The sequence below is a fragment of the Nyctibius grandis genome, chromosome 3, assembly GCF_013368605.1.
Source record: "Nyctibius grandis isolate bNycGra1 chromosome 3, bNycGra1.pri, whole genome shotgun sequence".
Lineage (NCBI taxonomy): Eukaryota > Metazoa > Chordata > Aves > Nyctibiiformes > Nyctibiidae > Nyctibius > Nyctibius grandis.
The window spans coordinates 17576385-17603076 of record NC_090660.1 but is presented as its reverse complement, the minus strand read 5'-3'; the positions used below and the strand labels follow the sequence as shown (position 1 = coordinate 17603076).

The 26692-nt window shown below is 41.4% G+C and overlaps 1 protein-coding gene across 2 annotated transcripts; it reads left to right on the top strand.

Moving 5' to 3' along the window:
- The first annotated feature begins 5733 nt into the window (after positions 1-5733).
- On the top strand, positions 5734-26291 carry LOC137660867 (heterochromatin-associated protein MENT-like). Of its 2 annotated transcripts, XM_068396016.1 has the most exons (8): positions 16499-16639; positions 18891-19000; positions 19447-19624; positions 20660-20797; positions 21836-21953; positions 22181-22323; positions 23954-24121; positions 24987-26291. In XM_068396016.1, exons 3-8 carry the CDS (start codon positions 19457-19459, stop codon positions 25389-25391), a joined length of 1140 nt encoding a protein of 379 aa, XP_068252117.1. In that variant the 5' UTR covers positions 16499-16639; positions 18891-19000; positions 19447-19456; the 3' UTR covers positions 25392-26291. The 2 variants fall into 2 exon arrangements, with proteins under 2 accessions (XP_068252118.1, XP_068252117.1); XM_068396017.1 differs by lacking the exons at positions 16499-16639; positions 18891-19000; positions 19447-19624; ... (3 more) ...; positions 23954-24121; positions 24987-26291 and adding exons at positions 5734-5910; positions 7009-7095; positions 8715-8852; ... (2 more) ...; positions 14219-14386; positions 15125-15526.
- The last annotated feature ends 401 nt before the right edge of the window (positions 26292-26692 follow it).

Below are 26692 nucleotides of genomic sequence, written 5' to 3'. Positions count from 1 at the left end.
GAGGATGTTATGGGAGACAGTGTCAAAAGCTGTACTAAAGTCAAGGTAAACAACATCTACTGTTCTCCCCTCATCCGTCAAGCTAGTTAACTAATTGCAGAAGACTATCAGTTTGGTTAATCATGATTTCCCCTTCATAAATCCATGCTGACTACTCTTGATAAACTTCTTGTCCTTCAAGTGTTTGGAAATGGCTTCCATGAGGATTTTCTCCATCACCTTCCCAGGGCCTGAGGTCAGGCTGACAGGCCTGTAGTATCCTGAAACTTTTGAAGTCAGTTGCGACATTTGCCCACTTCCAGTCTTCACGAACTTTTTCCAGTCACCATGGCCTTTCAAAGATAATTGAGAGAAGCCTGCAATGACACCAGCCAGCTCCCTCAGCACTTATGGGTACAAGTCATCAGGCCCCAAGGACTTACATATGTTCTACTTGTTTAAACGCTTCTGAACCTGGTCTTCCTCTGCCAAGAATAAGTCTTCCTCTTTCTAGACTATTCACTCTGGCCTCAGGCATTCCTGAAAGGTGGTCTTAGCAGTAAAGACTGATGTACAGAAGGCACTGAATACCTCAGCCTTTTCCATGTTATCTGTCAGTGCTTCCCCTGCACTATTCAGCAGTGGGCTCCTGTTCTCCCTAGTCTTTTTGTCTTGCACTTGTAGACTTTTATCCTGCTGCTTTTCACATCCCTTGACAGATTCAATACCAAGTCGACCTTGACTTTCCTAACCCTATCTCTGCAAGATCAGACGGCAACTCTATACTCCTTCTGGGTCACCTCCCCTGCTTCCACATCTTTTTAAGTCTTAAAAATTTCCAGCACAGTGTGCTAGCCATGCTCGCTGTTGTTGTTCCAGGAGTCCTGGGGGCTCCTGGAGGTGACAGGCTGGCTGGCAACAGGCCTGTATGGGGGAAGGGAAGAGAAGTTAGATCTGGGGCAGAGCAGCTCCCACGCCATGAACAGGTCATGGTGTTCCAATGGTCCTCTCAGCAAGGGCTCCCCCAGGCACTGTCCTTTCTCTCCTGTCTGCCACAATGGGTGGCTTCATGCTTTTGAAAGACAATTCCATTTTATTCTTGCACACTGGGGAAAATGCTATTTAATCATCTTTCTAAAATACTCAAAGGTAGCCAAGTAATAGGTGCTACACGACTGCATTTCCAAATAACTGCTTTAAAGAAACCCTGGGTTTGTTCTGTACCATCAAAATTTCAGGTCCACGAACTCCTCCTTGAAAGGTCCCAAGACTTTGAAAACTAAAGAAAGAAGTATCTACAGGAAAGTGCTGAGATAAGCCTCAATACAAACATTGTGAGCATGGACTGCTTGTCACTTAGTGATTCCAAGCCTGTTACAACACAGTAGATTAACATGCTTTCCATTTATCCTACAATGAAAGATGGGGCTTTTTTTTTTCTACCAGTGCAAATTTCAGCTTCATAAAATAATTCCTGGCATCTGTGTGGTAGACCAACCTCATGACAAGCAGAAATGGCAGACACAGCACACAATAATAAAGACAAGAAAGTTTACAGTGCTGGTGTAGTGTTAGTATTCAAGACAAGGACACATAAAAACCTCCTGCTTTAGAACAGAAATGCAAATGCATCCATATTTTTAAAGGTTTTACTTTGCCATCAGTAACAGGCACAAGAAAATCCCTTTTGAAATGTTATTTATAGTCCAATCCTTTAGAGTTCTACTGCAACAGATGTGCTAATTGGTCTCATTTTCTTCCAGGGGTACATAGCTGAATGGCATTTCCTGCAGAGTAAAAATCTGTAACTGGACTTAGTCTAGCATTGATTGTAAATTGTGCTCCTTTTTAGTAGATGTAACTGAAAGAGAACTGATCTTCAAGAAATGCCCAAATGGTCTACTCAGAGTGGACCATTTACAGAGTACAGGTATGGGAGTATGACAATCAAACAGGCAGAAAGATACAACCTCACATCCCTGCTGAGCAAGGTGGGGACAGAAGATGGCTTCAAAAAAGGTCAAAATGACTTCATCAGTATGACACAGGAAAATGACTGGTTTTATCAAAAGACTTTTTATGACCATTTGTTAGAGGTCAATCCACTTGAGGTCAACAAGTCAGGCATTGTGATGCTGTGAAACCTTGTTTCTACTATTCTGGTTGCAGCAATTCACTATTTCCTCTCACGATTTCCATCTGGCACAGCAGAACTAAGAGCACCTCTTCTTTGGCCTATTTGCTGCCCTTTGAAACTTCACTCTCTCTTACTAAACAGGATCTTGCAGCAGCTGGAATATACCACAAAGAGTGTCTACACAGTTTGGGTACCCTTTCTTAATTTTCCTGTATTTTTGGCCAATCTTTGTAGCTCGTAGCACCACTAACTGCGGTTTGGGTTTTTTTCTTCTCCTATTCATTTAGCTAAAAAACAGACAACGGTAGTTTCAGATACATAGCAGAAACATTTCTCAAGCACATAACTAAACATAATAGTGTCTAATACATTTCTGAAGCAAGAAAATAAGATGGATATTCCAGGCACAAAAACTGAATGCACTTAAAAACAAAACGTGAAAAAAGAGAGGCACATACATCACTCTTGAAACCTTGTATGGCATATGCACCAGTCAGATTCAAAGCGAATATAAGCACAAAAATGTAATTCTAGTTCAAAATGTGGACTTGTACTCTTTATACTGATGCTTTTTCTCTATAGGTTGACTGCATGCTGGTAGTTGGTTTACTCTGCATGTGTCACACTAGTGGGCTGAGGCCATTCCTAACTGACCATACACGTACCAGAAAAGACATGTAATGACTGCAGAGGAAATTTATTAATGCAGTTTAATCTACGTCACACAGATAAGAGCAGAGTAAACCAGCAGAATTGCTAATTACACTGGTTTAAAGTAAAACATTCGTGTACATGTAACTGTTTTGTATTACACCTTCGCTGATGTCCAGTTTTACACATTCTGCTGTTTTAGCTCTCTACTCCGATACAACAACCAGTTTCAGTAAAAGAAATCAATACAAGCAGAGCTTACAAGCAGTTTTGCAGCTTTTGGTGGATGATCCAAACTCCCTCAATCCATCACAGAGGAGTAATAAGCTTAGTACAGTGTAGGACCTGTAGGTATCTGAAGCACCTTCACCTCCTCTGTGAGGAGCAGCTGTCTCTTAAAACAACATCCACCAGTTCAAATGAGCCCAGTGCTCACTCTTATTCCAGCACTTATTTTAGGTGACTGTGTAAATATCTTCTGAGCTTCCTTTGTGATCTGTTTTCTGAAACAGAAGAGCAAAAATGTAAAATACCACAAAATAAGGGCTTTATGTGACATGAGTGCCACAATTATTCAAATCTTTCCTCTCTCAAATTTAACCACACGATGAGACTAACAGCCTATTTCAATATTCCCTTTTAACCATATACTGAGATTAGTTTCTATGAATTTTTCCCAAATTGCAGAGTAAAAAGAAAAGGAAGCTATAAAATTATTTCAACATGTCCCTTGCCAACACAGGGTGGTTGAATTCTTTTTTGCAGTTCCTACATTTTTTTGCAGGCCAAGCGCCAAGGTTGTGGAGGACACCTGTGGAAGAAAGGTGTACTGGCCTTCATGTTTCAGGGTATACATCCACTAACAAGTGGCCTTGAATTGAGGAGGTCTCTCTAAGTTCTGAAAGTGGGTGATAGAGAGGAGAAGTAGGAATAAATGAGGGAACACACAGATAAATACAAGAAGAGGATGTAGAGAGAAAAGGGAGGTGCAAACATTTCTACATTTCCAAAAGTAGTCATTGCCTCACAGACCACCACAGCTCCTGACTGAAGACAGATCTTAACTCTTCTCTCCCTCAAGATTTCAGGTAGTGTAAATATTCATATCAAAATAAGCATAATATCTTTACTTTAGAATTCTTAAAAATTCATGATAAATTCTTTGGAATTGAGCAGTTAAATGATGGCATAAAAGTCACACAGGGGAAGGGAGTGCTAATTTTTTAGTACAAAGTGTAGCCCTTAGGAAAACCCTGTGCCAAGGCACTGTGGTCAGAATGCAAGCCCAGGTTGGGCAAAACCTACACAGCCTGGGAGGGCAGAAAGTTTCTTCACCTGTAGGAAGGGTGCCTTAATCATCAGGCTACAAGTTGATTTAGGATCAGAGGACTGAGAACAGGCTGCAGGATAGAATATACTCCCACTGATCCTGGAATTGAACAGACAAGACAGCATGACTCTGTAGCACAGTGTTTTGGATGCTCAGCATGGGGTGTATTGGTTCAAGCCTCTGCTTTATTAATATCAAATAACTACTGGATCATGCATCCAGACTTTTCCCTTCCCAGATGACCGAAGTGGCTAGTAGACCAGTGAACCTCGCAGAAACATGCGCATGTTCTCTCTCTCAAGCCTGAGAAATGCTTTATTGCTCCATGCAGATTCAGTTCAAGTACTCTCTGGGAACAGGAGATGGAGGTGTCAGTTTGAAATTCTTCAGGCAAAAATGTTCAGCTCAGCCCTATTCCCTAGATGTGCTCTGGGAGTATCAGCATCTCCAGGCACAGCAGTAACGGATACCTGATTTGAAGGTCCTAAAAATGCTTGTGTATGAGTTAGGCTGCAGGGCATTCACCTCTGAAGCACTCCTGAGAATGCTTCAAAGCAGTTGTGGAGCCCTGGAAAGCTTTGAAATCAAAACTTGAGGATCCCAGAGGCTCCAGGCATCTCTAACACTGCATGGCAGCTGGCTTTGAGGACTGCAGGTTTTGATCTAAGCATGTAAATTGTGGGTGAAGATAGATTTAAATGTCCACTTGCTTTTGTTGATCTAATGCTTAACCTTTCACCTGATCCCATCTTACACTGACTTTAGCACATGTTTTAGTAGTCCTTATACTGGTGAAGACAATGGAAAGTTCTGAATTTATCCTAATATTTGTCAACAGTATTAGATTGATCTAAAATATGCTAATAAGAAGCACAGGTTTGTTCTGAATCCACATATGGAAAATCAGTTTAATCCTGGGGTTTTTGTTTGCTTTGGTTTTGTCCTGTAAGAACATACTTGGAAAAAGAAGCAGAATAAAGATGAAAAATCTGCAGGTTCTGATAAGCCAGCAGAAAACCAGGGAAATGTTGCTGGTTTTTAAAACAGGAACTATTTGGGGTTGTATGTAAGATACAAGAGTTTACTTGAAAACCAGTAATTAACAAATCCAGCTACAGCTTCCAAACGTGGGTTTACCTACGTCAAGAACACATAAAAATCTACAGATCTCTAGTAGCCTTCCAGATACATGTAGTGAATTGCATGAATTCACCATGCTTTTTTCAGTGGAAAATGACACCATAGGAAGTTTAAAGAAATAGAAAAAAGCTCAAAGCAGCACGGTGAGAAATGATTCTGTTTCACTCAGAATCAAAGAATAATTCTATGAAACTTAAGCAAAAGGGTTTTTGAAACAAGTTTGGTCTATGAAAACACTTCTAGCTAAAATCATGCTCATCTGGTGAAGAATAGATAAAAAAGCTCAGGACATTGAGGAATGATGGGGAGGGGAGAAATAATGCAGGTCTTAAAAAGAGACCTACTAGCTGAGCCTCTGTGTAATATTTTACCCATTACAGGGACACCCTCACACTGTATTTGAGAGGTTGCAGGCAATCTCCCACTAGCAGCTTTGTATTTTTTAAAAGAAGTGAAGAAGCAGTCATCACCTCTCTCTGATACTCGTTTGTCTCAGGCTATATCAATGGAGTCTCTCTCAGTGTCAACCAACAACTTCACTCTGGACCTTTACAAAAAGCTGAATGAAACTTCCAAAGGCCAAAATATTTTCTTTTCTCCCTGGAGTGTTGCAACTGCTCTCGCCATGGTCTACCTGGGTGCAAAAGGTGACACTGCAACCCAGATGGCTGAGGTAAGCTCTGAAATTAGCAGTGTATCACCTTACAGGCGGTACCCACATAAATTACATTATTCTTCTGCCTATGGGGAACAGAAAGGAACAACATGGGAGAACAGTGACCTGCCATAATGTTGGGTACAGGAAATAACCCCACTCATGCTGCCAGCAGTCCTGCAGGTCACTGTTCTTCCACTTTACTTCCAAAATCTCCCTGCTCTGCACTACCCTTACATTTAGCTTACATTTAGAGTTCCCAGAACATTGCAAGTGGTCTGCCAGGGGGAAGTTACTGACATTAAAGGCTACTGCTGGTCTTGCTTGGAACTCTACCTTCTATTTTAATTGCCTTTTGAACGGAATAATTAACCTGATATAGTGCTCAAATAGTAATAAAGAGATAGCTTTATTAGCAAAATTAATAAGGAGCTAAGATAATCTAGAAAAAGGAGTGCCAGAGGTAAAATCACTTCTTCTAGATTGCAGCTGGTTCTGGCAGCAGTATATCTGCTTTCTCATACTGCATACCAAAGTTAGTAAGCTCTCCTGACCTTATGTTGGGCTGCACAGAAGCAGTACAAACACCCTTGCTTGTGACATAGTTAGTCCATAAATAAGGTAATCCTCCCACAAATAATGGAGACATACTAGTACCGAAAATATGATTTCACTTATGCCCGCTTTAGCAGAACTTTTCAGTTGTGTACTCTTTTAGCTTATATGCATTTAGTTAAACACATTAAATGTTTAATTTTACATTTCTGTCCAAGTAGTAGAACTCTGAAGTGCACTATGCTTTTTGTTGTGCTTGGTCATGAACTGAAAATAAATTCCATGTAGCCAAGCATGAACTAACCATTTATCTAAATAAATTCGTATTTGAGCCATAATATTGATCTATATTAAGCAGCAAATGTGACTAAAATCTATATAATAATAATACAGTTATACAGACTAAATTAAGACTAAGGTCTTGTCCTCAGTAACTTTTAACAGACTGTCATTGGGCATGACTGGTAAATTACCACAGAAAACTAACATAATTACATAACCCTTGGGCACATTTATCTTCAAAGGACAAGCTGTCTTTATGAACATTTATCATCGCCACAGGTTCTTCACTTTAACCAGACTGCGGGAGAAGAAGGCTCGTCTGAGACAACAAGGCCTTCTCCGGGGAGACCAAAGAAAAGAAAGATGGTATTTATTACAACAAAAGACAAAAAAAAATCTCTGAGAAAGGGATAGTTCATCACAACTACTGCTTTAGCCTTCTAACATTTGCTTGTCTTCAGTCTATATCTACTGTCTCACTTCAGTAAGAACTATATATAGAAAGAGAAAAAGTGAACAAGCGGATAACATTACCATAAAACTCACAAACTCAGGCCTTCAAAAGCAGACCTGAGACAGTAACAGCATTTTGATTGGCCCTAATACTGTGTTACTTGGTTTTAGCTGGTCTATGGCCATATAAACAAATCAATTGTCCTAATGTGCTTAGGACAATTCTCTCTCTTATTAGCTTCAGGGGTTTTTTTTCTGTAGTGAAAAACAACTACTGCGTTCACACCTGACTCCAGTCCTACCCAATAAACTCCCTTCCACCTTTTTCATGCATGGACACAGCAGGCAAACAAAATTCCCCTTTAAGCTAACACATGCTGATTCCCCCTTGTGAATCAGCTCCCCAGAGACTTGCCACCAGGAGAAACTGCATAGATCTTTTTCATCAGTTTAACTCCCTAAGCACCGAAAGGCTTGTAAACTCAAAACAAGCCATGTTTCTTTAGCACAGAAACTAAAAGAAAGGTCAAAGGAACTAGATTAGACAAACTGGAAATAAAAGGGGGGAGGAGGTTATATCATTCTCTCCCTAGGTGTCAGGGGATTTGTCTTCAAGATGAATCATTACATCTACATTCGTTTTAGCAACCCACTGACTTTCTGAGTTGTAGCAAAGTCTGCCTAATCTGGTCCTTCAGACATTTCCCTCCATTACCTCTTCAGTCTGTTCCCATCCCCTTGCAAAACCCAGCCTCTCCTATCTTGTGTTCTCTGGTTACCAAGTTCTTTCCAGGTGTCCTTCCTAGCAGCCCATGTCTTAGCATGAGTGAGAAAAGACCAGAGCAAGAAATGCCACCTGACCAGCCTTAGGACAAGTCATCATGAGTCAGTGGCACAGACTCCCAGTGTCTCACATGGAGGGCATGGTATGTGCCATAGAGGAGGAGACTGCACCCAAGCAGCTGGAGAGGAGCAGCTGACAGGTAGCAGCTTATTCCTCTATTAGCAAAGCAACAGCTGGCAACAGCTGGCAAGCCAAGCTCATGCTCCCCAAAACCTTCAACATTGACATCCAGGACAAGCTCCCTCCAAAATCCAAACAGCAACAGCAAAATTCATGTGAAACAGAGAAAATCCAAATAGTTGGTAAGTCCATGCTCTGTCATTAGCGTGTGTCGGAACAGAGCAACTCCTCAAAAGCTGCAAGGCTGCCTTGATGGGTCCTTGTGACACTGAAAATTAGGCCTGATCATGACTGAAATGAGGAGATTCAGCTTCCTGGGTGCACCATCAGCTGGTGGCCCCAAAGGCCTACACAGCACTGCAGAAACAGATCATCACCCTACAGGCAGAAAACAACTTGTCCAGTAATACATAGTGCTGCAAACATGCAACATACTCAAAAAAGAGCTCCATCCCCTGAAATTCCTTTTTTAATTAAAACAACCTGGGCATTTTAAATAGCCAGAGCAGGTGCAACACTTCAGACAGAAAAAAAAAATATTCCCTACTAATTGTTGTCTCTTTCCAAGGATCTTGAGCACAAGCAAGCTGAAAACATCCACTCTGGCTTCAAAGAGCTCCTGTCTGCCATCAACAAACCCAGAAGCACCTACTTGCTGAAGAGTGCCAACCGACTGTATGAGGAAAAGACCTACCCGTTACTGCCTGTGAGTTGAACATTTTTACTTAAGACTATTTTGTCATTAAGAGGGATTGTCAACAGAGATGATAACAATTTTCCAAATGGTAGCACTGTGGCTTCAGTAAGAACATGAGGACAGATATACAAGGCTAGCCTTCCACAGACAAGACGTCCATTTGTCTCCAACAGTGGTCAACAGTTTAGGAAGTGTACGGGAACAAGACACGCCGTGTAGTGATGCTTCTACAGAACCTGCTCTGATCACCAAGCAATCTGCAGCTCAGGGACTTCCCGAACCAGAGGGCATGTCAACTTAATAGACATTGATGAGCCGTTCTTTCATGAATTTGCAGACTTGTCTTTTGAATATACCACAACCCTCAGCACCAGGAGTTCCACAGCTGAACTATATATACACTATAGGAAGCATCTGTGTTTGTTGAGCCTGTTACCTGTTGGCATCATTATTGGTTTGTTTTTCTTCTAAAGGACGCTTCTCTGTATCTCTGGTCATCCTCGTCCCCTGTCTCTGTATCTTTTATACTCTAGTATTTCTGAGACTGAGGAGGCCAGAGCTGCATAGAGAACTCAGACAATAGGCACACCATAGCTTTATACAGTGGCATTCTAATATTATCTCTTTTGTTCCCTACTCCTTTCTTTGTAACTCTTAAAATTGTATTTGCCTTTTTGACCGCTAGTGGGCAGGTTTTTTTCATGCAGCTGTCCATTATAGCTTCAACACCTCATTCCTGAACAGTGATAATCACTCTCTGTTGCATACCCTTCACTGGATTATTTATAAATGTTTTAATATATATTTTAATGTAAACATTTAGATGTGTATTTTATAGAATAAATATTTTAGTACAGATCCCAGCACATATCCTTGTGGTAGTCCAGTAGTAATAACCCTTCACTGTGAACACCTTTTCCTCCTACTCTTAGTTTCCAGTCATTTAAACAAACAAGGCCTATCTCTGTAGTCCCATGGATGCTCAGCCTTTGGTGAGAAGTCTTACAAAATGCCTTTTGGTAATCTAAAAGGTATTGGTAGACTGTAATGGCTCAACCTAATTACTCACACACTTCCTGACACCTTCAAAAAACTCCAACAGATTTGTGATTTAGGACTTCCTATTACAAAATGCTGTTGATGCTTCTCCAATACGTCATGTTCATCCATACGCCCACTAGACTTATTCTACTCATTTGCCCCGTACAGACTCATGAGTTTGTAATTACCTGTATCTTTGAAATCTTTTTAAAAACTGACATTGTATTAGTCATCTTAGAATATCTTGGAGTGTGGTTTTAAATGAGATTACTGTTCTTTGATCTTGGAGTTTGTTTTGATCTCCTGAGTAATTAGTAATTTGTCTTTCTGAATGCTTATTGTTCATTTCTCCATAATCTCACGTACCTATGCTTTATAGATAATCTAGAGAATTTCCTGCTGGGAATCTCCATGAACTGTTTGACAGCAGACAGCAATGAAAACATTAATTCTGCTTTTCTGCCATGACTTTATTCTACCAGAACATTTCCTTCATACCTGATCCTCTATTGTCCTCACAAACTCTTGGCAGGTTCCTCGCCTCTGAAGCAAACTAAAAGCCTTGTTTCAACTTTACATGAGACTATTCTTCCCTCTTGTACTGAACTCTACATCATAAAGGAGGAAAAAAGTATTTAAATTATATTAAATGTCACTTTGAGAAATTTAAAAAAATAGTGAAGAATGTTTGTTTATGGGATATTTCAAAATTATGAATTTGCACTTTGGATTTCAAACACAAAAATGTGAAGTATCAGTTTCCTTGAGACTGAAGTTTGATCAGTCCTTAGTTAATATTTAGCATAGAATGTATCAGACCTTATTTCAAGGGTTATCCCATTTCAAACAAATTATATTTTCTTCAATTATGTATTAGCAGATTGTATAATCTGTTGAAGTAATTATTTCTAACATTTTTATAACTCAAATTTAAGTAAATAAGCATATATTTTCCAATTCTGTCTTTCAGAAATTCTTACAGCTCATTACAAGCTATTACAATACAAAGCCACAAGCTGTAAACTTTAAGACAGCTGCAGAACAAGCCAGAGCACTGATCAATTCGTGGGTTGAAAATGAAACTGAGAGTAAGTACCACTCTGATGGCTTTTTTCTTGTCTCACTTTCAAATCATTTGTATTTCCACATTTATTGCTCTTGCAGCCAAGGATCCGTAAAAGATGGAAACTTAGGGGAGGTGATGAGCAGTTAATTGGCTTGAAGAATGCCTCTCTCCAAACCTCACCGTTGCCCCTTACGAGGCCCTTCCCTTGATTCTTCATGCCGTAGCCTCTTCTGAATTATTTCTGTTCAGGGGGAGGCACAGGCAGATATTGAGTGGCTCCACTCTGATTAGTGAGGGTTTTACTTCTGCATTCTTCAGCTGCTTGCAACCAACTTCACAGAACATCCAAGCTATTCCACTGTACCCACTTTCCAATCCCATTTACTACCAAAATTGCAATAAATATGTTTAAAAAACAATACAGAGATACTTCAAAAGCCATTTTTACCATATGCATACCATGAAAAATGTACAGCAAAAAAAAAAAAGTCTCCCAAATGCAAACATTTTTGCTATATAGGTAGGCACAAAGAAGGCACGATTAAAATTGTCGAATTACACAGTCACACTGGAATCACAATCCTTATTTGTCTGATTTTGAAGGGAAAATCCAGGATCTGCTGCCTGCAGGATCTCTCAATTCTCGCACTGTATTGGTCTTGGTAAATGCCATTTATTTCAAAGGACAATGGGAAAAGAAATTTCTGGAGAAAAATACTTCTGAGATGCCCTTCAGACTGAGCAAGGTAAATGCCTTGTCTATATGCCTGTTGTCATGTGTCAATATGTCTATTACTGAAGAGCAAGAAACCTCTAAATATTTCACCTGCATTTCATATGCCACTGCAACACTACTCATAGCTGGGCACGTGGTACAAACTCAGTGAGAAAGGCAATAGTGAAAATAAGTCAGCATTACCTCATTTACGTATATCCATGAGAATAAGATTTTCACTTTAATTAATAGCTCTTCAGTATCAAAACACTTGAGAACACCGTGGTTAAGCAGCTTAAGGACAAGAGGAAATTTCCGTAAGTACCAAAGTCCCATTTTCAAAAGGGACTGAGTTGCTTTTGAGAGCAGTGCTTACACACCTACGTCTCTTTTCTGCTTTTGAGACCCAGTCAGTTCTCTTGAGTTCAAGGAAACTGAACCAACTGTTCTTTCTTCATGCACCCTGGGTGTTGTGTAAAACCTCAGAGGGAATTTTCATGGGGGTTCGTCATCTTAGCTGAGTGTGTGAGGATGATGTACTCAGTATACACTGAGGGCACGTTACTGAGCCAACAGTATGTAAATGAACATGCACTGACGATTCACGGTAGCTGACTGCATGCATATTTTTGGACTGTGTCAAAGGCAAGCAAAGTTATTTGTCAATGGGAGCATATATCTTGTTTGACAGAGATTACGAGTGCAAACACCTTTTGTATGCCAAGCAACGTGAAGTGGTTGTGTCAACGATGTGACTCTGTATCCGAAACCTACTATGCTACATGTGTGGTTTTAGGATCTGTCGTGGCACATGGCTGTGGCGGGCTGACCCTGGCTGGCTGCAGGTGCCCACCAAGCCGCTCTATCACTCTCCCTTCTCAACCGGACAGGGGGAGAAAAACAGAACAAAAAGCTCATGAGTTGAGATAAGGACAGGGAGATCATTTACCAGTTACCATCATGGGCAAAACAGACTTGACTTAGGGAAATTAAATTAATTTATTGCCTACTAATCAGAGCAGGATAATGAGAAATAAGACCAAATATAAAACACCTTCTCCCCACCCTTCCCGTCTTCCCAGATTCAACTTCACTCCCAACTCTTCTACCTATCCCCCAAAGCAGAGCAGGGGGACAGGGAATGGGGATTGTGGTCAGTTCTTCATGTCCAACTTGGGTCCTTCTCATGGGCTGCAGTTCTTCAAGAACTGCTCCAGCATGGGTCCTTACCATGGGGTGCAGTCCTTCAGGAATGGACTGGTTCAGTGTGGGTGCCCTGGAGGGTCACAGGTCCTGCCAGTAAACCTGCTCCTGAGTGGGCTCCTCTCCATGGGGTCACAGGTCCTGCCAAGAGCATGTTCCAGCATGGCCTCTCCATGGGGTCACAGGTCCTGCCAAGAACATGTTCCAGCATGGCCTGTCCATGGCTTGCAGCATCCTTCAGGACACATCCACCTGTTCCATCCAGCAAGGGGTCCTCCACAGATTGCAGGATGGATATCTGCATCACGGTCTTCACCACAGGCTGCAGGGGAATCTCTGTTCCAGCGCCTGGAGCACTTCCTCCCGCTCCTTCCTCACTGATCTTGGTGTCTGCATAACTGTTTCTCTCACATTTTCTCATTCCTCTCTCCCAGCTGCTGTTGCACATCAGTTTTTACCCTTTCTTAAACATGTTACCACAGAGGTGCTACCAACGTTGCTGACTGGCTCAGCTTTGGCCAGTGGTGGGTCCTTCTCGGAGCCACGTGGAACTGGCTCTGTCTGACATGGAGGCAGCTTCTGATATCTTCTCACAGAAGTCATCCCTGCAGCTCCCCCACTACCATAACCTTGCCATGTAAATCCAATACACTGGTGCACAGAGAGGGTTTAATTCACAGGGTACCTGATACAAAGCCTGCAAACAGATAAACTTTTGCACTCAAATGTAACTCATATGTAAAGGATAGTGGGTATATTAGTAACAGCTCTGCGAACATAATACAGCATAGGAGTTCAGAAGACTATTGGGTAATGCAATTTCATTTGGTAATCCAGTCCTCTATCGTTTGGGGAAGAGGAAAGGCCAGCACAGGTCACAGAAAATATGGTTCAGAGGCAAAGTGAGACAATCAGTATTGCCTGGAAGAATAAAAGAGGCGAAAGAGTTGACAGTATCCAGAGGAAGAAAGTTAACGTTCCCCCCTCCCCAGTCAAGGTCCTCACTCCAAAAATGTAGTATTTGGGAGAAAACATGAAACACTTACAGTAGTTACTTGCTTATCAAAGCTAACTAACTCCTTTATTTTAAAATGAGAAATGTATTACAAGTGATCCAGTTAGCAGGTAGGTACTGTTGTGTCTATGCGGATTTTTTGTAAAGATCCTAATGACTTTGAAGAGAGGGTGTATGTGACATTGTCCAAAGTAAAGGGTACTGAGTATGTAAATGCTGTTGAGTCTTGTACTTGTTTACAAATTTTTGTTTTCAGTTCAATGAAGCAAGTTATCTTTATCATCCATTTTAAGGAATGAAGTAACACTATTTTTTATGTCTGAATTTTTTCACAGACCAAGACTAAACCAGTACAGATGATGTTTCTGAGAGATACATTCCTGATACTCTGTGAAACAACCATGAAATTCAAAATCATTGAGCTGCCTTATGTGGAAAATGAACTCAGCATGTTCGTTCTCCTACCAGATGACATCAATGATAACACTACTGGTCTGGAGCTGGTAAAACTGACCTACTGTTGCATCACATACACTATGAGACAGTAACAGAAACAGATGAAAAGTGAGGAAGAACGAGCTTCCAAACCAGAGTAGAATAGGGTCTGATGCATGCATACTTTGTTTCATAAACGGTTACACCATGATTTCTCAGCTTAGGATTCAGGGCATTGATAACATTGCAAACACAGTATTTTACTTAGGGATGCACCTAAAAAGTATGTCCATACAACTGTCTTAGCCTATTTTCTGTTCCCTTTTCTATTGCTAAAATAGCACAAGGAAAGCAAGGACCAAATGTGAATCACTGTGCCCCAGAGTTATCTTCTTCTGAGGGCTGTATTAATTCTTTTTAATGTCATTTGCAGTCTGGATTTGCACCTGATATTTTGTAGTGAGGTTTCTCAAACTAAGTGCTGACTACCCTGACCCAGAAGGTGTCAACAGCCACTCATGACCACGCCAGGATCAGTTTCAGATTCTAAACAGATGCGGGAAAACATCTTTTTATTTGTACCTGAGGTCCCACGTGTTCCACTTATTTACCACTACTAAGATAAAAGTCATCCATATACACACATAGTGCCTATTAATATCATTACGAGTCACATATTGCAAAAAAAGCAATACTCTTCACACCAGAAAAAAAAAATGAACTACTCTGACAGTTCAGGCCTATACCTCACCACCTTTAAGGAAAGAGAGTGTAACTCACTGACAGTCTGATCTCACTCATTGCAGGTTGAAAGAGAGCTGACCTATGAGAAATTAGCTGAATGGACCAAGTCAGCCAACATGATGAAAGCTGAAGTGGATCTGTACCTGCCCAAGGTGAATCTGGAAGAGAATTATGATCTTAAATCCACTTTGAGCAGCATGGGGATACAAAATGCTTTTGACCCTGTTCAGGCTGATTTCACAGGGATGTCAACTAAGAAGGATCTTTTCATCTCAAAAGTTATTCACAAAGCTTTCGTGGAGGTCAATGAAGAAGGTACTGAGGCAGCAGCTGCCACAGGTGTCCTGGTACTAAGATCAAAGGCACCAAAAACTACTTTTAAAGCTGACCACCCTTTCTTCTTCTTCATCAAACACAACAAATCCCAAACCATCCTCTTCTTTGGCAGACTCTGCTCACCCTAGTCAGAGTTACTCCTTGCCCTGCACAGGAAGAGACACTCACTTGCCAGCTCAGAGGCAAATACCAAAACCTGAAACTCTTGCAACTGGGGGGAGTGGGACCTGAACTCTTTCTCCCATCAGACCACACACCCCAGGGCCTGAGGCACAGCTCCTCCTGTGCTTCTCTCCTACCCCAAAGCGACAACTATAGCAGGGGGGAGTGCACGATGCCTTATATCCACAGAGCAATCCTGGTTGCCATTCAGACCAGGCCATCAAGCGTAGCTCTGTCCCCTAACCACTATTAGCATTTTTCTCCCTTCCCCTCACAGCGGTGTGCACAAATATATGCCAACACAGGCCCTCTCCTCACCCTCGACTACAGCCCCTGATTCAGATGTGGTCTTAGCACTTACACCCACCTCGCAGCAGTTAAACCCTGCTCCTGTTTAGCCCTCGATCAGGTCCTTGTGTCACAGATGGGAGGCAGACCCTCCCTACCCAAGGCCTGTGGCCATTCCCTTGCCCTCCTTCCACATCCCAGCTGTAAGTCTTCATCAGCTCCCAATTTCACCTCCAGTGGCTTCACGTCACTCTACTGATTCCTTAAAAAAAAATAAATTAAAAAATACACCTTTATGAGAGCTATTTGCCTCACTCAGACCCTCAAGTATGTGAGGGCCCAAGCCCGTACGGTTTCTGGCTACAGCAACACCTCCCTTTCATTCAAAACAACCCCCACTTCAAAAATAATTAATAATAACATGCCTTCACGGCCTGGTGGTGGTTTCTGTCAGCTCTGCCATGACAGGGAGACAGAGATGGAAAATCACCGGCTGCGGCGAGGGGAGGCCCGCGCAGCTATAAAGAGAGGAGCGAGGGGGTCTATGAAAGCTCTCCGCGGTGGTGATGGGCGGCGGCCATTTTGTCCGGGGGGGCGGTGGCGCCCCCCCGCCGCGACAGCCCAATGGCCGTAGCCGCAGCGGAGGGGAAAGACCGCGGCGGGCGGCTGAAGCCCGAGGCGCGGCTACGGAGGGGCCGGGCTCCCGCTTTCCCCCGCCCTGGGCAATGCTTCCGGGGACAGGGAAGCGGTGGGCCCCGGGAGGAGCGGACCGGACCGGAGCGCTAGGGCGGGTGAGTGGGGTGGCTCTGCTGTCCTGCAGATGTTGTTTTCTAGGAGAACCTTGTCGTTGTGGGTTTTTTTGTTTGTTTGTTTGGTTTTTTTGTTTGGTTTTTTTTTTTAAAGCAGTGGAGCCTGCATGGTGTTGCTTTTATTATTTTTTTTTTCGTGATGTGGTTTCTGCTTGCTGTCAGCTGGAAGTCGCAGCGCTGCGTTGGGAAGGTTTTTATGTGCGGGAGTGACGGGAGCACCGCGGAGATGTTGAGTTTTAACGTGTTTCACGATGCCAGGTCCAATGCAGGGACAGAGGAGGGTCTTTTTTGCTCCTTGCCTGTTCCCCGGCCTAGGCCCTGGCGGGTGCCAGACCCTGGGCGTCCTGGGCCAGCGTCAGAGCTCCGGGGCTTCTCACAGCCCCCCTCCGCTCCCGCTGAGGCACACGGGGCCGGGGGCCGGCGGCGGTGGGCAGTCGCCAGGCTCTGTCAGTCATCCCCCGTGTCCCACCGCCTGCCCCAGGAGAGGTGCGAAGTGGGGAGCCGCTACCTGGAGCTGTCAGAGGTGTTACCCTGCAAGTGTTTTAATGTCTCTCCCAACTCCAAATGCGAAATGACAGCCCTTTTTCTCAAGAAAGCGTGCTGTGGTTCAGGGGATGGGAAAAGGGATGTCCATGCCACAGACGCAGCTTCCTCTGTGGAGATGGACACCACCAGAAGTTCATCACCCTGAGTTCCCTCTGTTTGAAACGGTCAGCTTGTGACTCCTCTGAGGCAAGGTGGGGAGGCATCCGCGTATACCAGGCGCTAATCCATGTTGCAGTCTTGGTGGGCCGTGTCTCTTGGGCCGCAGGCTGGAGGACAGCTGCACCCTGCTCTGGCCAGGTTGCCCCAGGGCAAAACTTGTAGTTGGGAGAGACACTGCAGTGTGTATCTGCTGTTTGGGTACAGCCTTCCTCTCCATAGAGACTGTCCTAAAGCATAGGTGTCTACTGCTGAGACTATATGCTTCAAATTCATAGTGGTAGGAATACAGAGGCTCAGGGCATCCAGAAACCTCCGCACGAGTGCATCACCACTGACCTGCAGAGCCCATGGGGAGACCAGAGCAAGGAATGAGTTGCTGTGGGCAAACCCTCTGATCACTGAGGGTTTTGCAGCAAACAGTTTACAGTCGACTGACAAATATGTGCTTGTGTCACATGGCTTTTGTTCCTTAAAGTGCAGTCATTCTGTGTTGTGTCCAAAACCGCTCTAATGAGAAGGGTATCAGTAGTGACATTGCAATTCATGAGCTGTGGAGAAAGCGTGGATAACTGTGGAGATACAACAACTAGCCTTGTCCTGGTGGTTGAAATATTACTTACAATTTGATTAAATGTACTGATTTGTAGGTAGGCAAATAGTGGGTTGTGTCCTTTTGTCTGCAAATTCTTGTCTGTCATGGAAGCCCTACAAAAACTTTCTAGATAACACTGCTTGCTGCTGTCACTATTTCTGTGTGTTTTGACCTCCAGGTCAAAAAAACTTCTTGTTAGAAATCTGACAGGTATCAGGACAGTAGGAAAATTCTGGGCTTCACTGTAACCAACATGAACTAAAAAAATAGTGCCTCCTACTTATGCTGTAAAGTACATGTAGTTAAATTACTTGTTTCAGACAGAATTGGAGGATTGTTTCCATCTAAGCCTGCCTTTTTTATTTTCTTTCAGTTACGGGAGAAGAGAAACAGGAGGAAAGTTACTACTGTATTGCACAGCTACTATTAAGGAAATTTTAGATGGAAAGCCATGCATGCAGAAACTTGTTCTTTCCACATAGTTGTTTGAGATAATGAATTAGTAATATGAATTAGGAGTTGGTTTTGTATTTTGTAGCAACATATCAACACTAGGTGCTGCCTTAAGGGAAAAACAAAACACAGAAACCTTTACTATCAGCTGATATCTTACGATGTCTGGTGATACTTATCTGTAGTTAGCTCAGCATTCTAGTATTTATTGTTCCTTTTACAGGTGTGTGGTTTAATCTCAGGTTAGTTAACTACCTACACAGCTGATGTATGTAAAGTATGACGTGCATCAAGTTATCCATGTTGAAGTGTGTATGTACCATAAAGTTATCTATAAGCAGGTATCTTTATTGTGTGTGCTTCCATGTTGTAGGCAGTAAAATGGAACTGAAATGGACTTTGATTTTTCTTTGTACTACAGCAGGAAATTACAGTAATCTGTCATGCTGACCAAATAACTTTTTCTCTTTTTTAATCTTGTAGGTCGAGTCATTCTGCCGACTTCTACCAGACTGGCTGTTAGGTTTAAAACACAGCGTGCACACTTACAAGTAAGCTGAAGGTAATACTGAAGATATATAGATTTAGAAAAGGTAAGAGTTTATAATTCTGCCATTCTGATGTCTAACTTTTTGCTCTGGTTTTCCTATAAAGGCAAGTAATGGCCTTTGTGAAGTCGAAAGAGACTTGTTTTAATGAATCCTAAACAAAATACTGTTGTATATGATAATCTCAAAAGGTGTAATATTATTTACCCAGTGAAGAGTCTAATGACTGCACTGGGAATTGTTGTCTCTGTTACAGGTATGGGATTGAAATAGAAAAGCAAACAATAAATCCCTGAAATAACTCAAGTGCCTACTATGGGATTTAAAGTGCTTGTTCCACCCAATCAGTTTTTCAGTGAGTTGATAATTTTCCAGCCTAATTATGACACTTGCTGCATAGTTCATACTGGGAAGTGTAAAAGACAGAAATAACTTATCAGTTTGTATTCAAATAAATGTGAGCTGTTCTTGTTCTGTGTTTTATCTCCCAGGCTCTGAACCATGGATAGCCTCTGTGCAGCAAATACGACTTTCGCACTCGACCTCTTAAGAAAGCTGTGTGAGAACAAAAGTGGGCAGAATCTATTCTTTTCTCCTTTTACTATTTCTTCTGCTTTGTCTATGGTTTTACTGGGTTCAAAAGGTAACACTGAAGCCCAAATAGCAAAGGTATGTCTAAATAAACTTAGTGTATTGAATTTGGGACCATAGGAAGAACAAATTCATATTATGTCTGTGACCTGCACTTATGCTAAACTATTACTGTCATTCTGGTCTCCGAGAGCAGATATCTTCCTTTGGTATGTGTGTAGGCAGTACCTGTTTTTATAGGGGGAGCTTCCTTCGGTATGAAATTAAGAGGTTCCTGTCTTTCGTTTTGTGGGTGGTTTTGGTTTTTTGAAACGGAGATCTTCCTTCAATACGTCATTAAGGGGTACCTAGGATTTTTTTTTTGTGGGTTTGTGGTTCTGGTGAATCTCTAACTGCATAAAGTATTTTCTTCTATCTTCTTTGGGCTTAATATCAGACTATATATGTGTTTTGAAAATGTAGTCAGGCACATAAAGTAATTAAAAATCCACCCTGTATACATGTCAAAATGGTAGCTGCACCTTGGTTTAATTTTTCTTAAACTTGCTCAGGTGGCAAATACTACTTGGCATGTTTTTTACATATGCAGTTGACAGTGTTAAATGCATAATCAGTCATTTTTGTTACTATGATTGCCTCTTTTGCGAAGTGGAAGAGGAGTATAAACATGTATTTTGTTTTCATTTAAATCTATAAAAGTTTCTCCAAAATTATATTATTGCCATACTTGAAGATACTAAAAATGCATCTGGACATAGTCCTGGGCTACCAGCTGTAGATGGCCCTGTTTGAGCAAGGGGGGCTTGTACCAGATGATGTCCAGAGGTCCTTTCCAACCTCAACCATTCTGTGATCCTCTAATGCTTGGCTTGAGTGAAGGAAACTAAATACTGCTGACTCTTCTGCACCCTAATTTATTACTTGTACAGCATCTGGCTGGTTGCTTCATATGTGACTTGCATGATAAGCTCCAGGTGGGAGGTGTGAAGAAAAATCTTTTGGCTTCAAGTCACAGTTTTAAAATCCAAAAGTCATTTAAAAAAAAAAAATTGTGTGAAGTGAGTGTGTTTAGAGAAGGCATGGACTCTGCTGAGGATGTTTGTCTTTCTACAGGTGCTTTCTCTGAACAGCGCTGAGGATGCTCACAATGGGTATCAGTCACTTCTCTCTGAAATTAACGATCCAAACACCAAATACATACTGAGAACTGCTAACCGACTTTATGGAGAAAAGACATTTGAGTTTCTCTCAGTAAGTAATCATTAAATTTGTGGTGTTTTCTAGTATAATGTACTTGCTACCTATTTCCTTTGGAAGTCAAAGGCAGGCTTTGGGTTTTACTTTTCAGATTTTCTAGGCTGAGACCTACCAATGGGATAGATTGTGCCAAAGCCCCGTATCTGAACTTGGTAGAGAAGCCACCAAGCCATAGATAGCCTATGATCTGAATGCACAACTGGTGCAAAGCACAATAAAATCCATCTCATAGGCTGTGGGACAAATGGTTGACGTATCTCTTTTCACTTGATTGTGTGTAAATATGATAAAAAAGAATTGTTATTGCTCTTCAGCATGGGCAGTATTTTGTAGCTTCTCTGTTATGTAAGTCATTCAGAGAACATACTGAGAGGAGTACATGACTTAAGATTTTCCTTATCAGAAGATCTAAATAAGGAAATAAGGATAATAGGTATTGTGTTATACATGTTCCTTTAGATGCTTCCCTAGAAGCATGAAGATGTAAGGCTCTTCTCCCTGCTCTTGGGAGTGATTTACAGTGAAGAATGCTAGTGTTTCATTTGTCTAGTAGATAAAAATTACATGGATTGTACTCTAAAACTTTGCATGTGTGTAATAAAATCTAACTATATTAAATCGGAGAGAAGGTATGTTTTTTCTTCTCTAAGAAAAATCAGTTTTCCCTCTGAACTACAAGTTTTCTGTTAGTCTGGGAGGCTTCACAATAAAAATTATATGGAGGGAAGCTTACAAAAATCATGTTCTCTTACTGAAGCAAAACGCCCCAAAAACTAGCCATATCATTTCTCAATTAAGTTATGTAGAACTTTCTTGCATAGTAAACAAGCCATTTGACTTAATGTATAGTGGACAACTTATAGTTCAAACAGGTGGTATAAAACCTAATAGGAGTGTGTCAGAACTTTAATGGCTGTATATGAAGATGGGGGAGGAAAGCGGGCAGGTTTTCTTGGTGTATTTAAGAATCATCTGTGGTTGAATGAGAGTAAAATATGTTGCTGAAAAGCTGTTCTGAATGTCTGTTGTTAGTCATTTATAGAGTCAAGCCAGAAGTCCTACCATGCTGGATTAGAACAGACTGACTTCATGCATGCTTGGGAGGATTCCAGAAAACAAATAAATGGCTGGGTAGAGGAAAGGACTGAAGGTGAGTGTTTTGCAGAATGCCCTGTTGTATTTAATGGCAGCCAGGGCTTGGGTAAACAGCTATTTCAAGATACAATATTGTGAATTAAAAAAAAACAAGCACTGAGCTCTTGCTCTGTTTGGTACGTAGTTCTCTTATCTGTTCTGTTCTAATTACAAAGTAGATATTATACTAGATAATAATTAGATACCTGACAAAAATTGGATTTTTTTCTATGTATCATAAAGGTAAAATTCAGAACCTGTTGGCAGAGGGGATTCTCAATTCACTGACCAGACTTGTGCTGGTGAATGCCATCTATTTCAAAGGCAACTGGGAAAAGCAGTTCAACAAAGAGAGAACAGCAGAAATGCCATTTCAAATTAACAAGGTATGATGTGCTAAAATGCTGACGATACACTGTTACTCAAGTACACTGAAATGAATACATTTAGCTCTGAAGAAAAAAAAAAAAAAGAATCATTCAAGCAGGATTACCTTGGGTAGGCTGGATGGATTTCCTTGTACCCCCTTCCTTTAATATGAACGCTCTTTGTTTCATTTCTGTTAAGTTTCACATAATTACTAGGAACTTTAATATAACAATTAAGTATTTCATTCTGTCTCTTTTTTTTTTTTCCGTTACCCTTCTTGTTTGAGAGAAGTAGCCTTCTACATAGTTACAGAACTTAGAACTGAGGAGAAGAAAATAGTTGAGTGAAGCTGTCAGGCTATTTGAAAGTCATGAACAATTTCACAGAAGTCAGTGAACTTGATTATTTTAGCATAAAACTGGTGTGGATAAAAAAAGAAATGTTCCTTTAAGGTGTAGGCAGAAAAGAGCACTTCTACATGTGCAGAAACATCTGAATGTAAGTCGTCTTCAGTCAATTATTATTTTAAGATCAGTCTTTGGGATCCAGGTAACTATTGGAGAAGGCTGGGGAATGCTGCCTTGGCTCGCCCAAGGAACTAACTTTTAGATACGCAAACAACTGCGCATCTCTTTCCTTGTAAAACTAAATGGCTTAAGTTTGTATTTTCATTCTGCTAATGACTAGCCAGTGATGAGCTGCAGAAGTCTGAGTAGGCTTAAATGAGCAATTGGAAATCCCAGGTGTAACCTTAAAATAAGTTTTAAGCTACTTATTTTACAATCTGTCCAGTAGCAAAGATTTACTTTAACATCCCAGGAGCCTTTCCAGCATCCTGTGACATTATTTTTGTGACACCTGCACTTCTTATGACTCGCTGGATGATTTTCACGTGCTGTGTGGCATTTTCTTTGCTTACCCATCCTTTTCATGTGTCATTGCTGCTGCAAAATAATTTCTGCCGTATTCTCTATGGGCATTGTTTCAATGGACTTTATTGTAAAACAACTACTTGGCATGGTTATTTCATGAAGCTAAGGGAGAAAGCAATGAAACTCTTAACTGAAAAGGAAAAAATAATGATGTAAGCAGTTACTGATGCTCAGTGTGAAAATGGAAGGAGATAGCAGAAAATGAAATTGAGAAGAAAAATATTTCCCCTCCTTACTATCCATGTGACTCTTAAGAATTCAAAATAATGCTCTCACTTTCTTGGCATTTTTAGTATCATTTTAAAATATTTTAATTTCTCTTTGTTATAGCACTTGGAGCCATGTGGACTAAAAATGAAAATACCTACATTGAAATTATTTTGTATTCATTTAAAGCAAGGAACACAGCCCCTGCTTCTTACCAGCTCTGTTTAGTGCTTGTCACTAGTTCTTAAGGGAGCAAATTTATGTGTCCTTGCCTCTTTGCCTTAAAGGAAACTTCACATACATTTCCACATTACTAATTAGAAACTAAATCTCAGGGATCCTTTCTACTTACCTCTTGCTTTACAGAAGATGGTGGGGCTGCACTCTGTGGTGTGTTTACTTCTCTTTAGTCAAATCCAAAAAAGCCTTGGGTAGCTGGACGCCTGCTTTATGTTTTGAGACCAGCATACTAGCTCAGTACTAACTGTTGACATCTCTTTATTTTTAGACAGAGACCAAACCTGTGCAGATGATGTTCAAGAAGGATACATTTAACATGACCTACATTGGGGATTTCCAGACCAAAATCCTTGAGCTCCCTTATGTTGGTAATGAACTCAGTATGATCATCCTGCTCCCTGATGCAATCCAGGATGGATCCACTGGCTTGGAACGTGTAAGTTGTTGAGCTAAACGCAAAGGCAGTCTGTGTCTTTCCAGGGAAGAAAGTTTGATATTGCATCTAGACCTGCAGTTCTGTTCCAAAGCTATTATGTCATTGGTGCTCAACAACAGCTGAATGTCCCACACCTCCCAGCCACCAAAGTGCTTGGCATGCCTTGTATCACTACTGGTCAAGCTTCAGAGGCTCCTGAAGACTACTTGGCCCTCCTCAGGAGCAGAGGTTAGCTGTGGTTATGGTGAGAGGGAATTCGAGTGAGCTCTTGGGAAGACCTATAGTTTGTCCCATGGATCCTCTGAACAGCTAGTGTGTTGTCTCTGGCCCTCCACCTGGAAACAGGCTCACAGGAAAGTGTAGGATCTCTTCTGCTGTGGAGATCTGAAATAGCCAAAACTTGTATCATGCTCTGGACAAGGAATTTATTAATAAGGCTTTCTAACGCTGACTACAAAGGGCAGCGTGAGCAGAGTTTTTCATCAGCCTGTCAAGCTGAAGGAGGATCCTGTGGTTAAGAGACAGAAAAACTGGGTTCCTTTGGGACCTTGTCATCAGTTCTTCTGTGCCTTTGCTTCCCATATGTAAAACTGTAAAACCCCAATCTAACGTGTTTTATAAAAGTAAACTTTACGTGGAAGGGACTGATCCTTCTTGTATCTACCAAAAAACATATGGGATTGATCTCAGCTGGGGCCGTAGTCTCTAGTGAGAAGTATAACTTGCATTTTTGGCTTGAGACCCTCTAAACCCTGGAGAAAAAGATGCATATTATGCACTATGTAAACAAACACAGTAGTTGCCACTTCTGGCTGTGTAAAACTGACTCTCATTTTAATTGTGTAACTTTTGGGTTTTTCTTTAGCTGGAGAGAGAACTTACGTATGAGAAGCTGATAGATTGGATCAATCCTGAAATGATGGACTGTACAGAGGTGAGGGTGTCTTTACCCAGGTTTAAACTGGAAGAACATTATGATCTGAAACCCCTTCTGAGCAGCATGGGAATGCCTGATGCATTTGATATGGGGAAGGCAGACTTCTCGGGAATCTCAGCTGTCAACAAGCTGGTGCTCTCTGAAGTAGTTCACAAGTCCTTTGTGGAAGTCAATGAAGAAGGCACTGAAGCAGCAGCTGCCACGGCAGGAGTGATGATGATGCGCTGTTTAATGATTGTTCCAGAATTCACTGCTGATCATCCCTTCCTCTTCTTCATCCGGCACAACAAAACTGCCAGCATTTTGTTCTGTGGCAGATTTTGCTCTCCCTAAAAAGGTGATGTCTTGGCAGAAGAGCTGCCATTACAGAACAATGTTCTGTTTCTTTAGAATAGGGCTACTCTTTTTGCACTAATTGTCTCTTTCAACTGTGCCTGAATCCACTTCTGTGGCTTTCATCTCAGGCTTGAATAACAGAAGCACTTAAACATACTCAGCAGCTGCCATTTACAACAACTCTCTTGTCCTGTGCACCTGAGTGCAGAGGTCTCTTAACTTCTTGCTGACACAAGAAACATCCCACTTGCTCGGTGTCCTTACAGTCCCCATTGCACCTCACTTCTTGTGGCCACCAGGCAGCAAGTCAGACAGTGACATCTCCTAGGAAAGGAAGAAGTTAATTTTGTTTCTGACAAGGCTGGAGCACACCTTGGCTTTCTTCCCCCTTTTTCCTCCCATCCCATGTCTTTTTTTTTTTTTTTTCTTTCTCCAGACTCATCCATTTAATGTCTTCATACATTCCCTAGAGATGAAAGGAGTCTTTGGCAGCCTGTTCAAGTGTTGCTAGGCATCCTGACTAGATGGGGGTTGTTTTTTTTTTTTGGATAACTGGACAAGCACTTGGGCAAGAATGGGAATAAAAGTATTTGTACTAAATGTCCTTCAGGGGGTGAGGACCATTGTTTTATTACCACAGGACACCTGGGTTTGTTACCTATCACCTAGTTTATTAGTCCTTTAACAAAGAATGTAATGAAAAAGCATATGGTGCCTATGCAATATTTAAATGACAAAGCTTTAATTTTTGCTTTTGTTATATATTTTTCGTATTCATAGTTTCTGAAACATTATAGTTTTAACTATATAATACCAAAGACATAGTTGAAATAGCTTTCCTAATATGGTGATTTGTTTTGCTGTTTCTATTTCTGAAATAATAAAAGAACTGTAAGTGCTGTAGGACTCTCTTTTTTTCCAACCATAAATTATGCATTTTATCTGTAATATGAAAAAATATTTCTTGATAACAACCAGCTTCTATGTAGCTTGTTTGAAATTTTCTGAATACTGTGAACCTGAGGTGCTGTGAAGTTTGGGGGTGGCCTTGCAAGGATTCACAGCAACGAGCCTTTACAGCAAAGGGCTCCTAAGCTGAGCACTTTTTTTCTGGGCAGGACTGCAGTGTGTTGTGCACAACACCAAATGAAGGCTGGGTTGTCGTTGTCCAGAGGGTGTGAGGCTGCCCTATGCTTAATTTGGTGCACGGTAACTCAGCTGTAGAAAATCAAATCATTATTTGAAGGGGGGGTGGTGTAATAGGTAAGTCACCTGGATGCATGTTGTACACCCTAGTT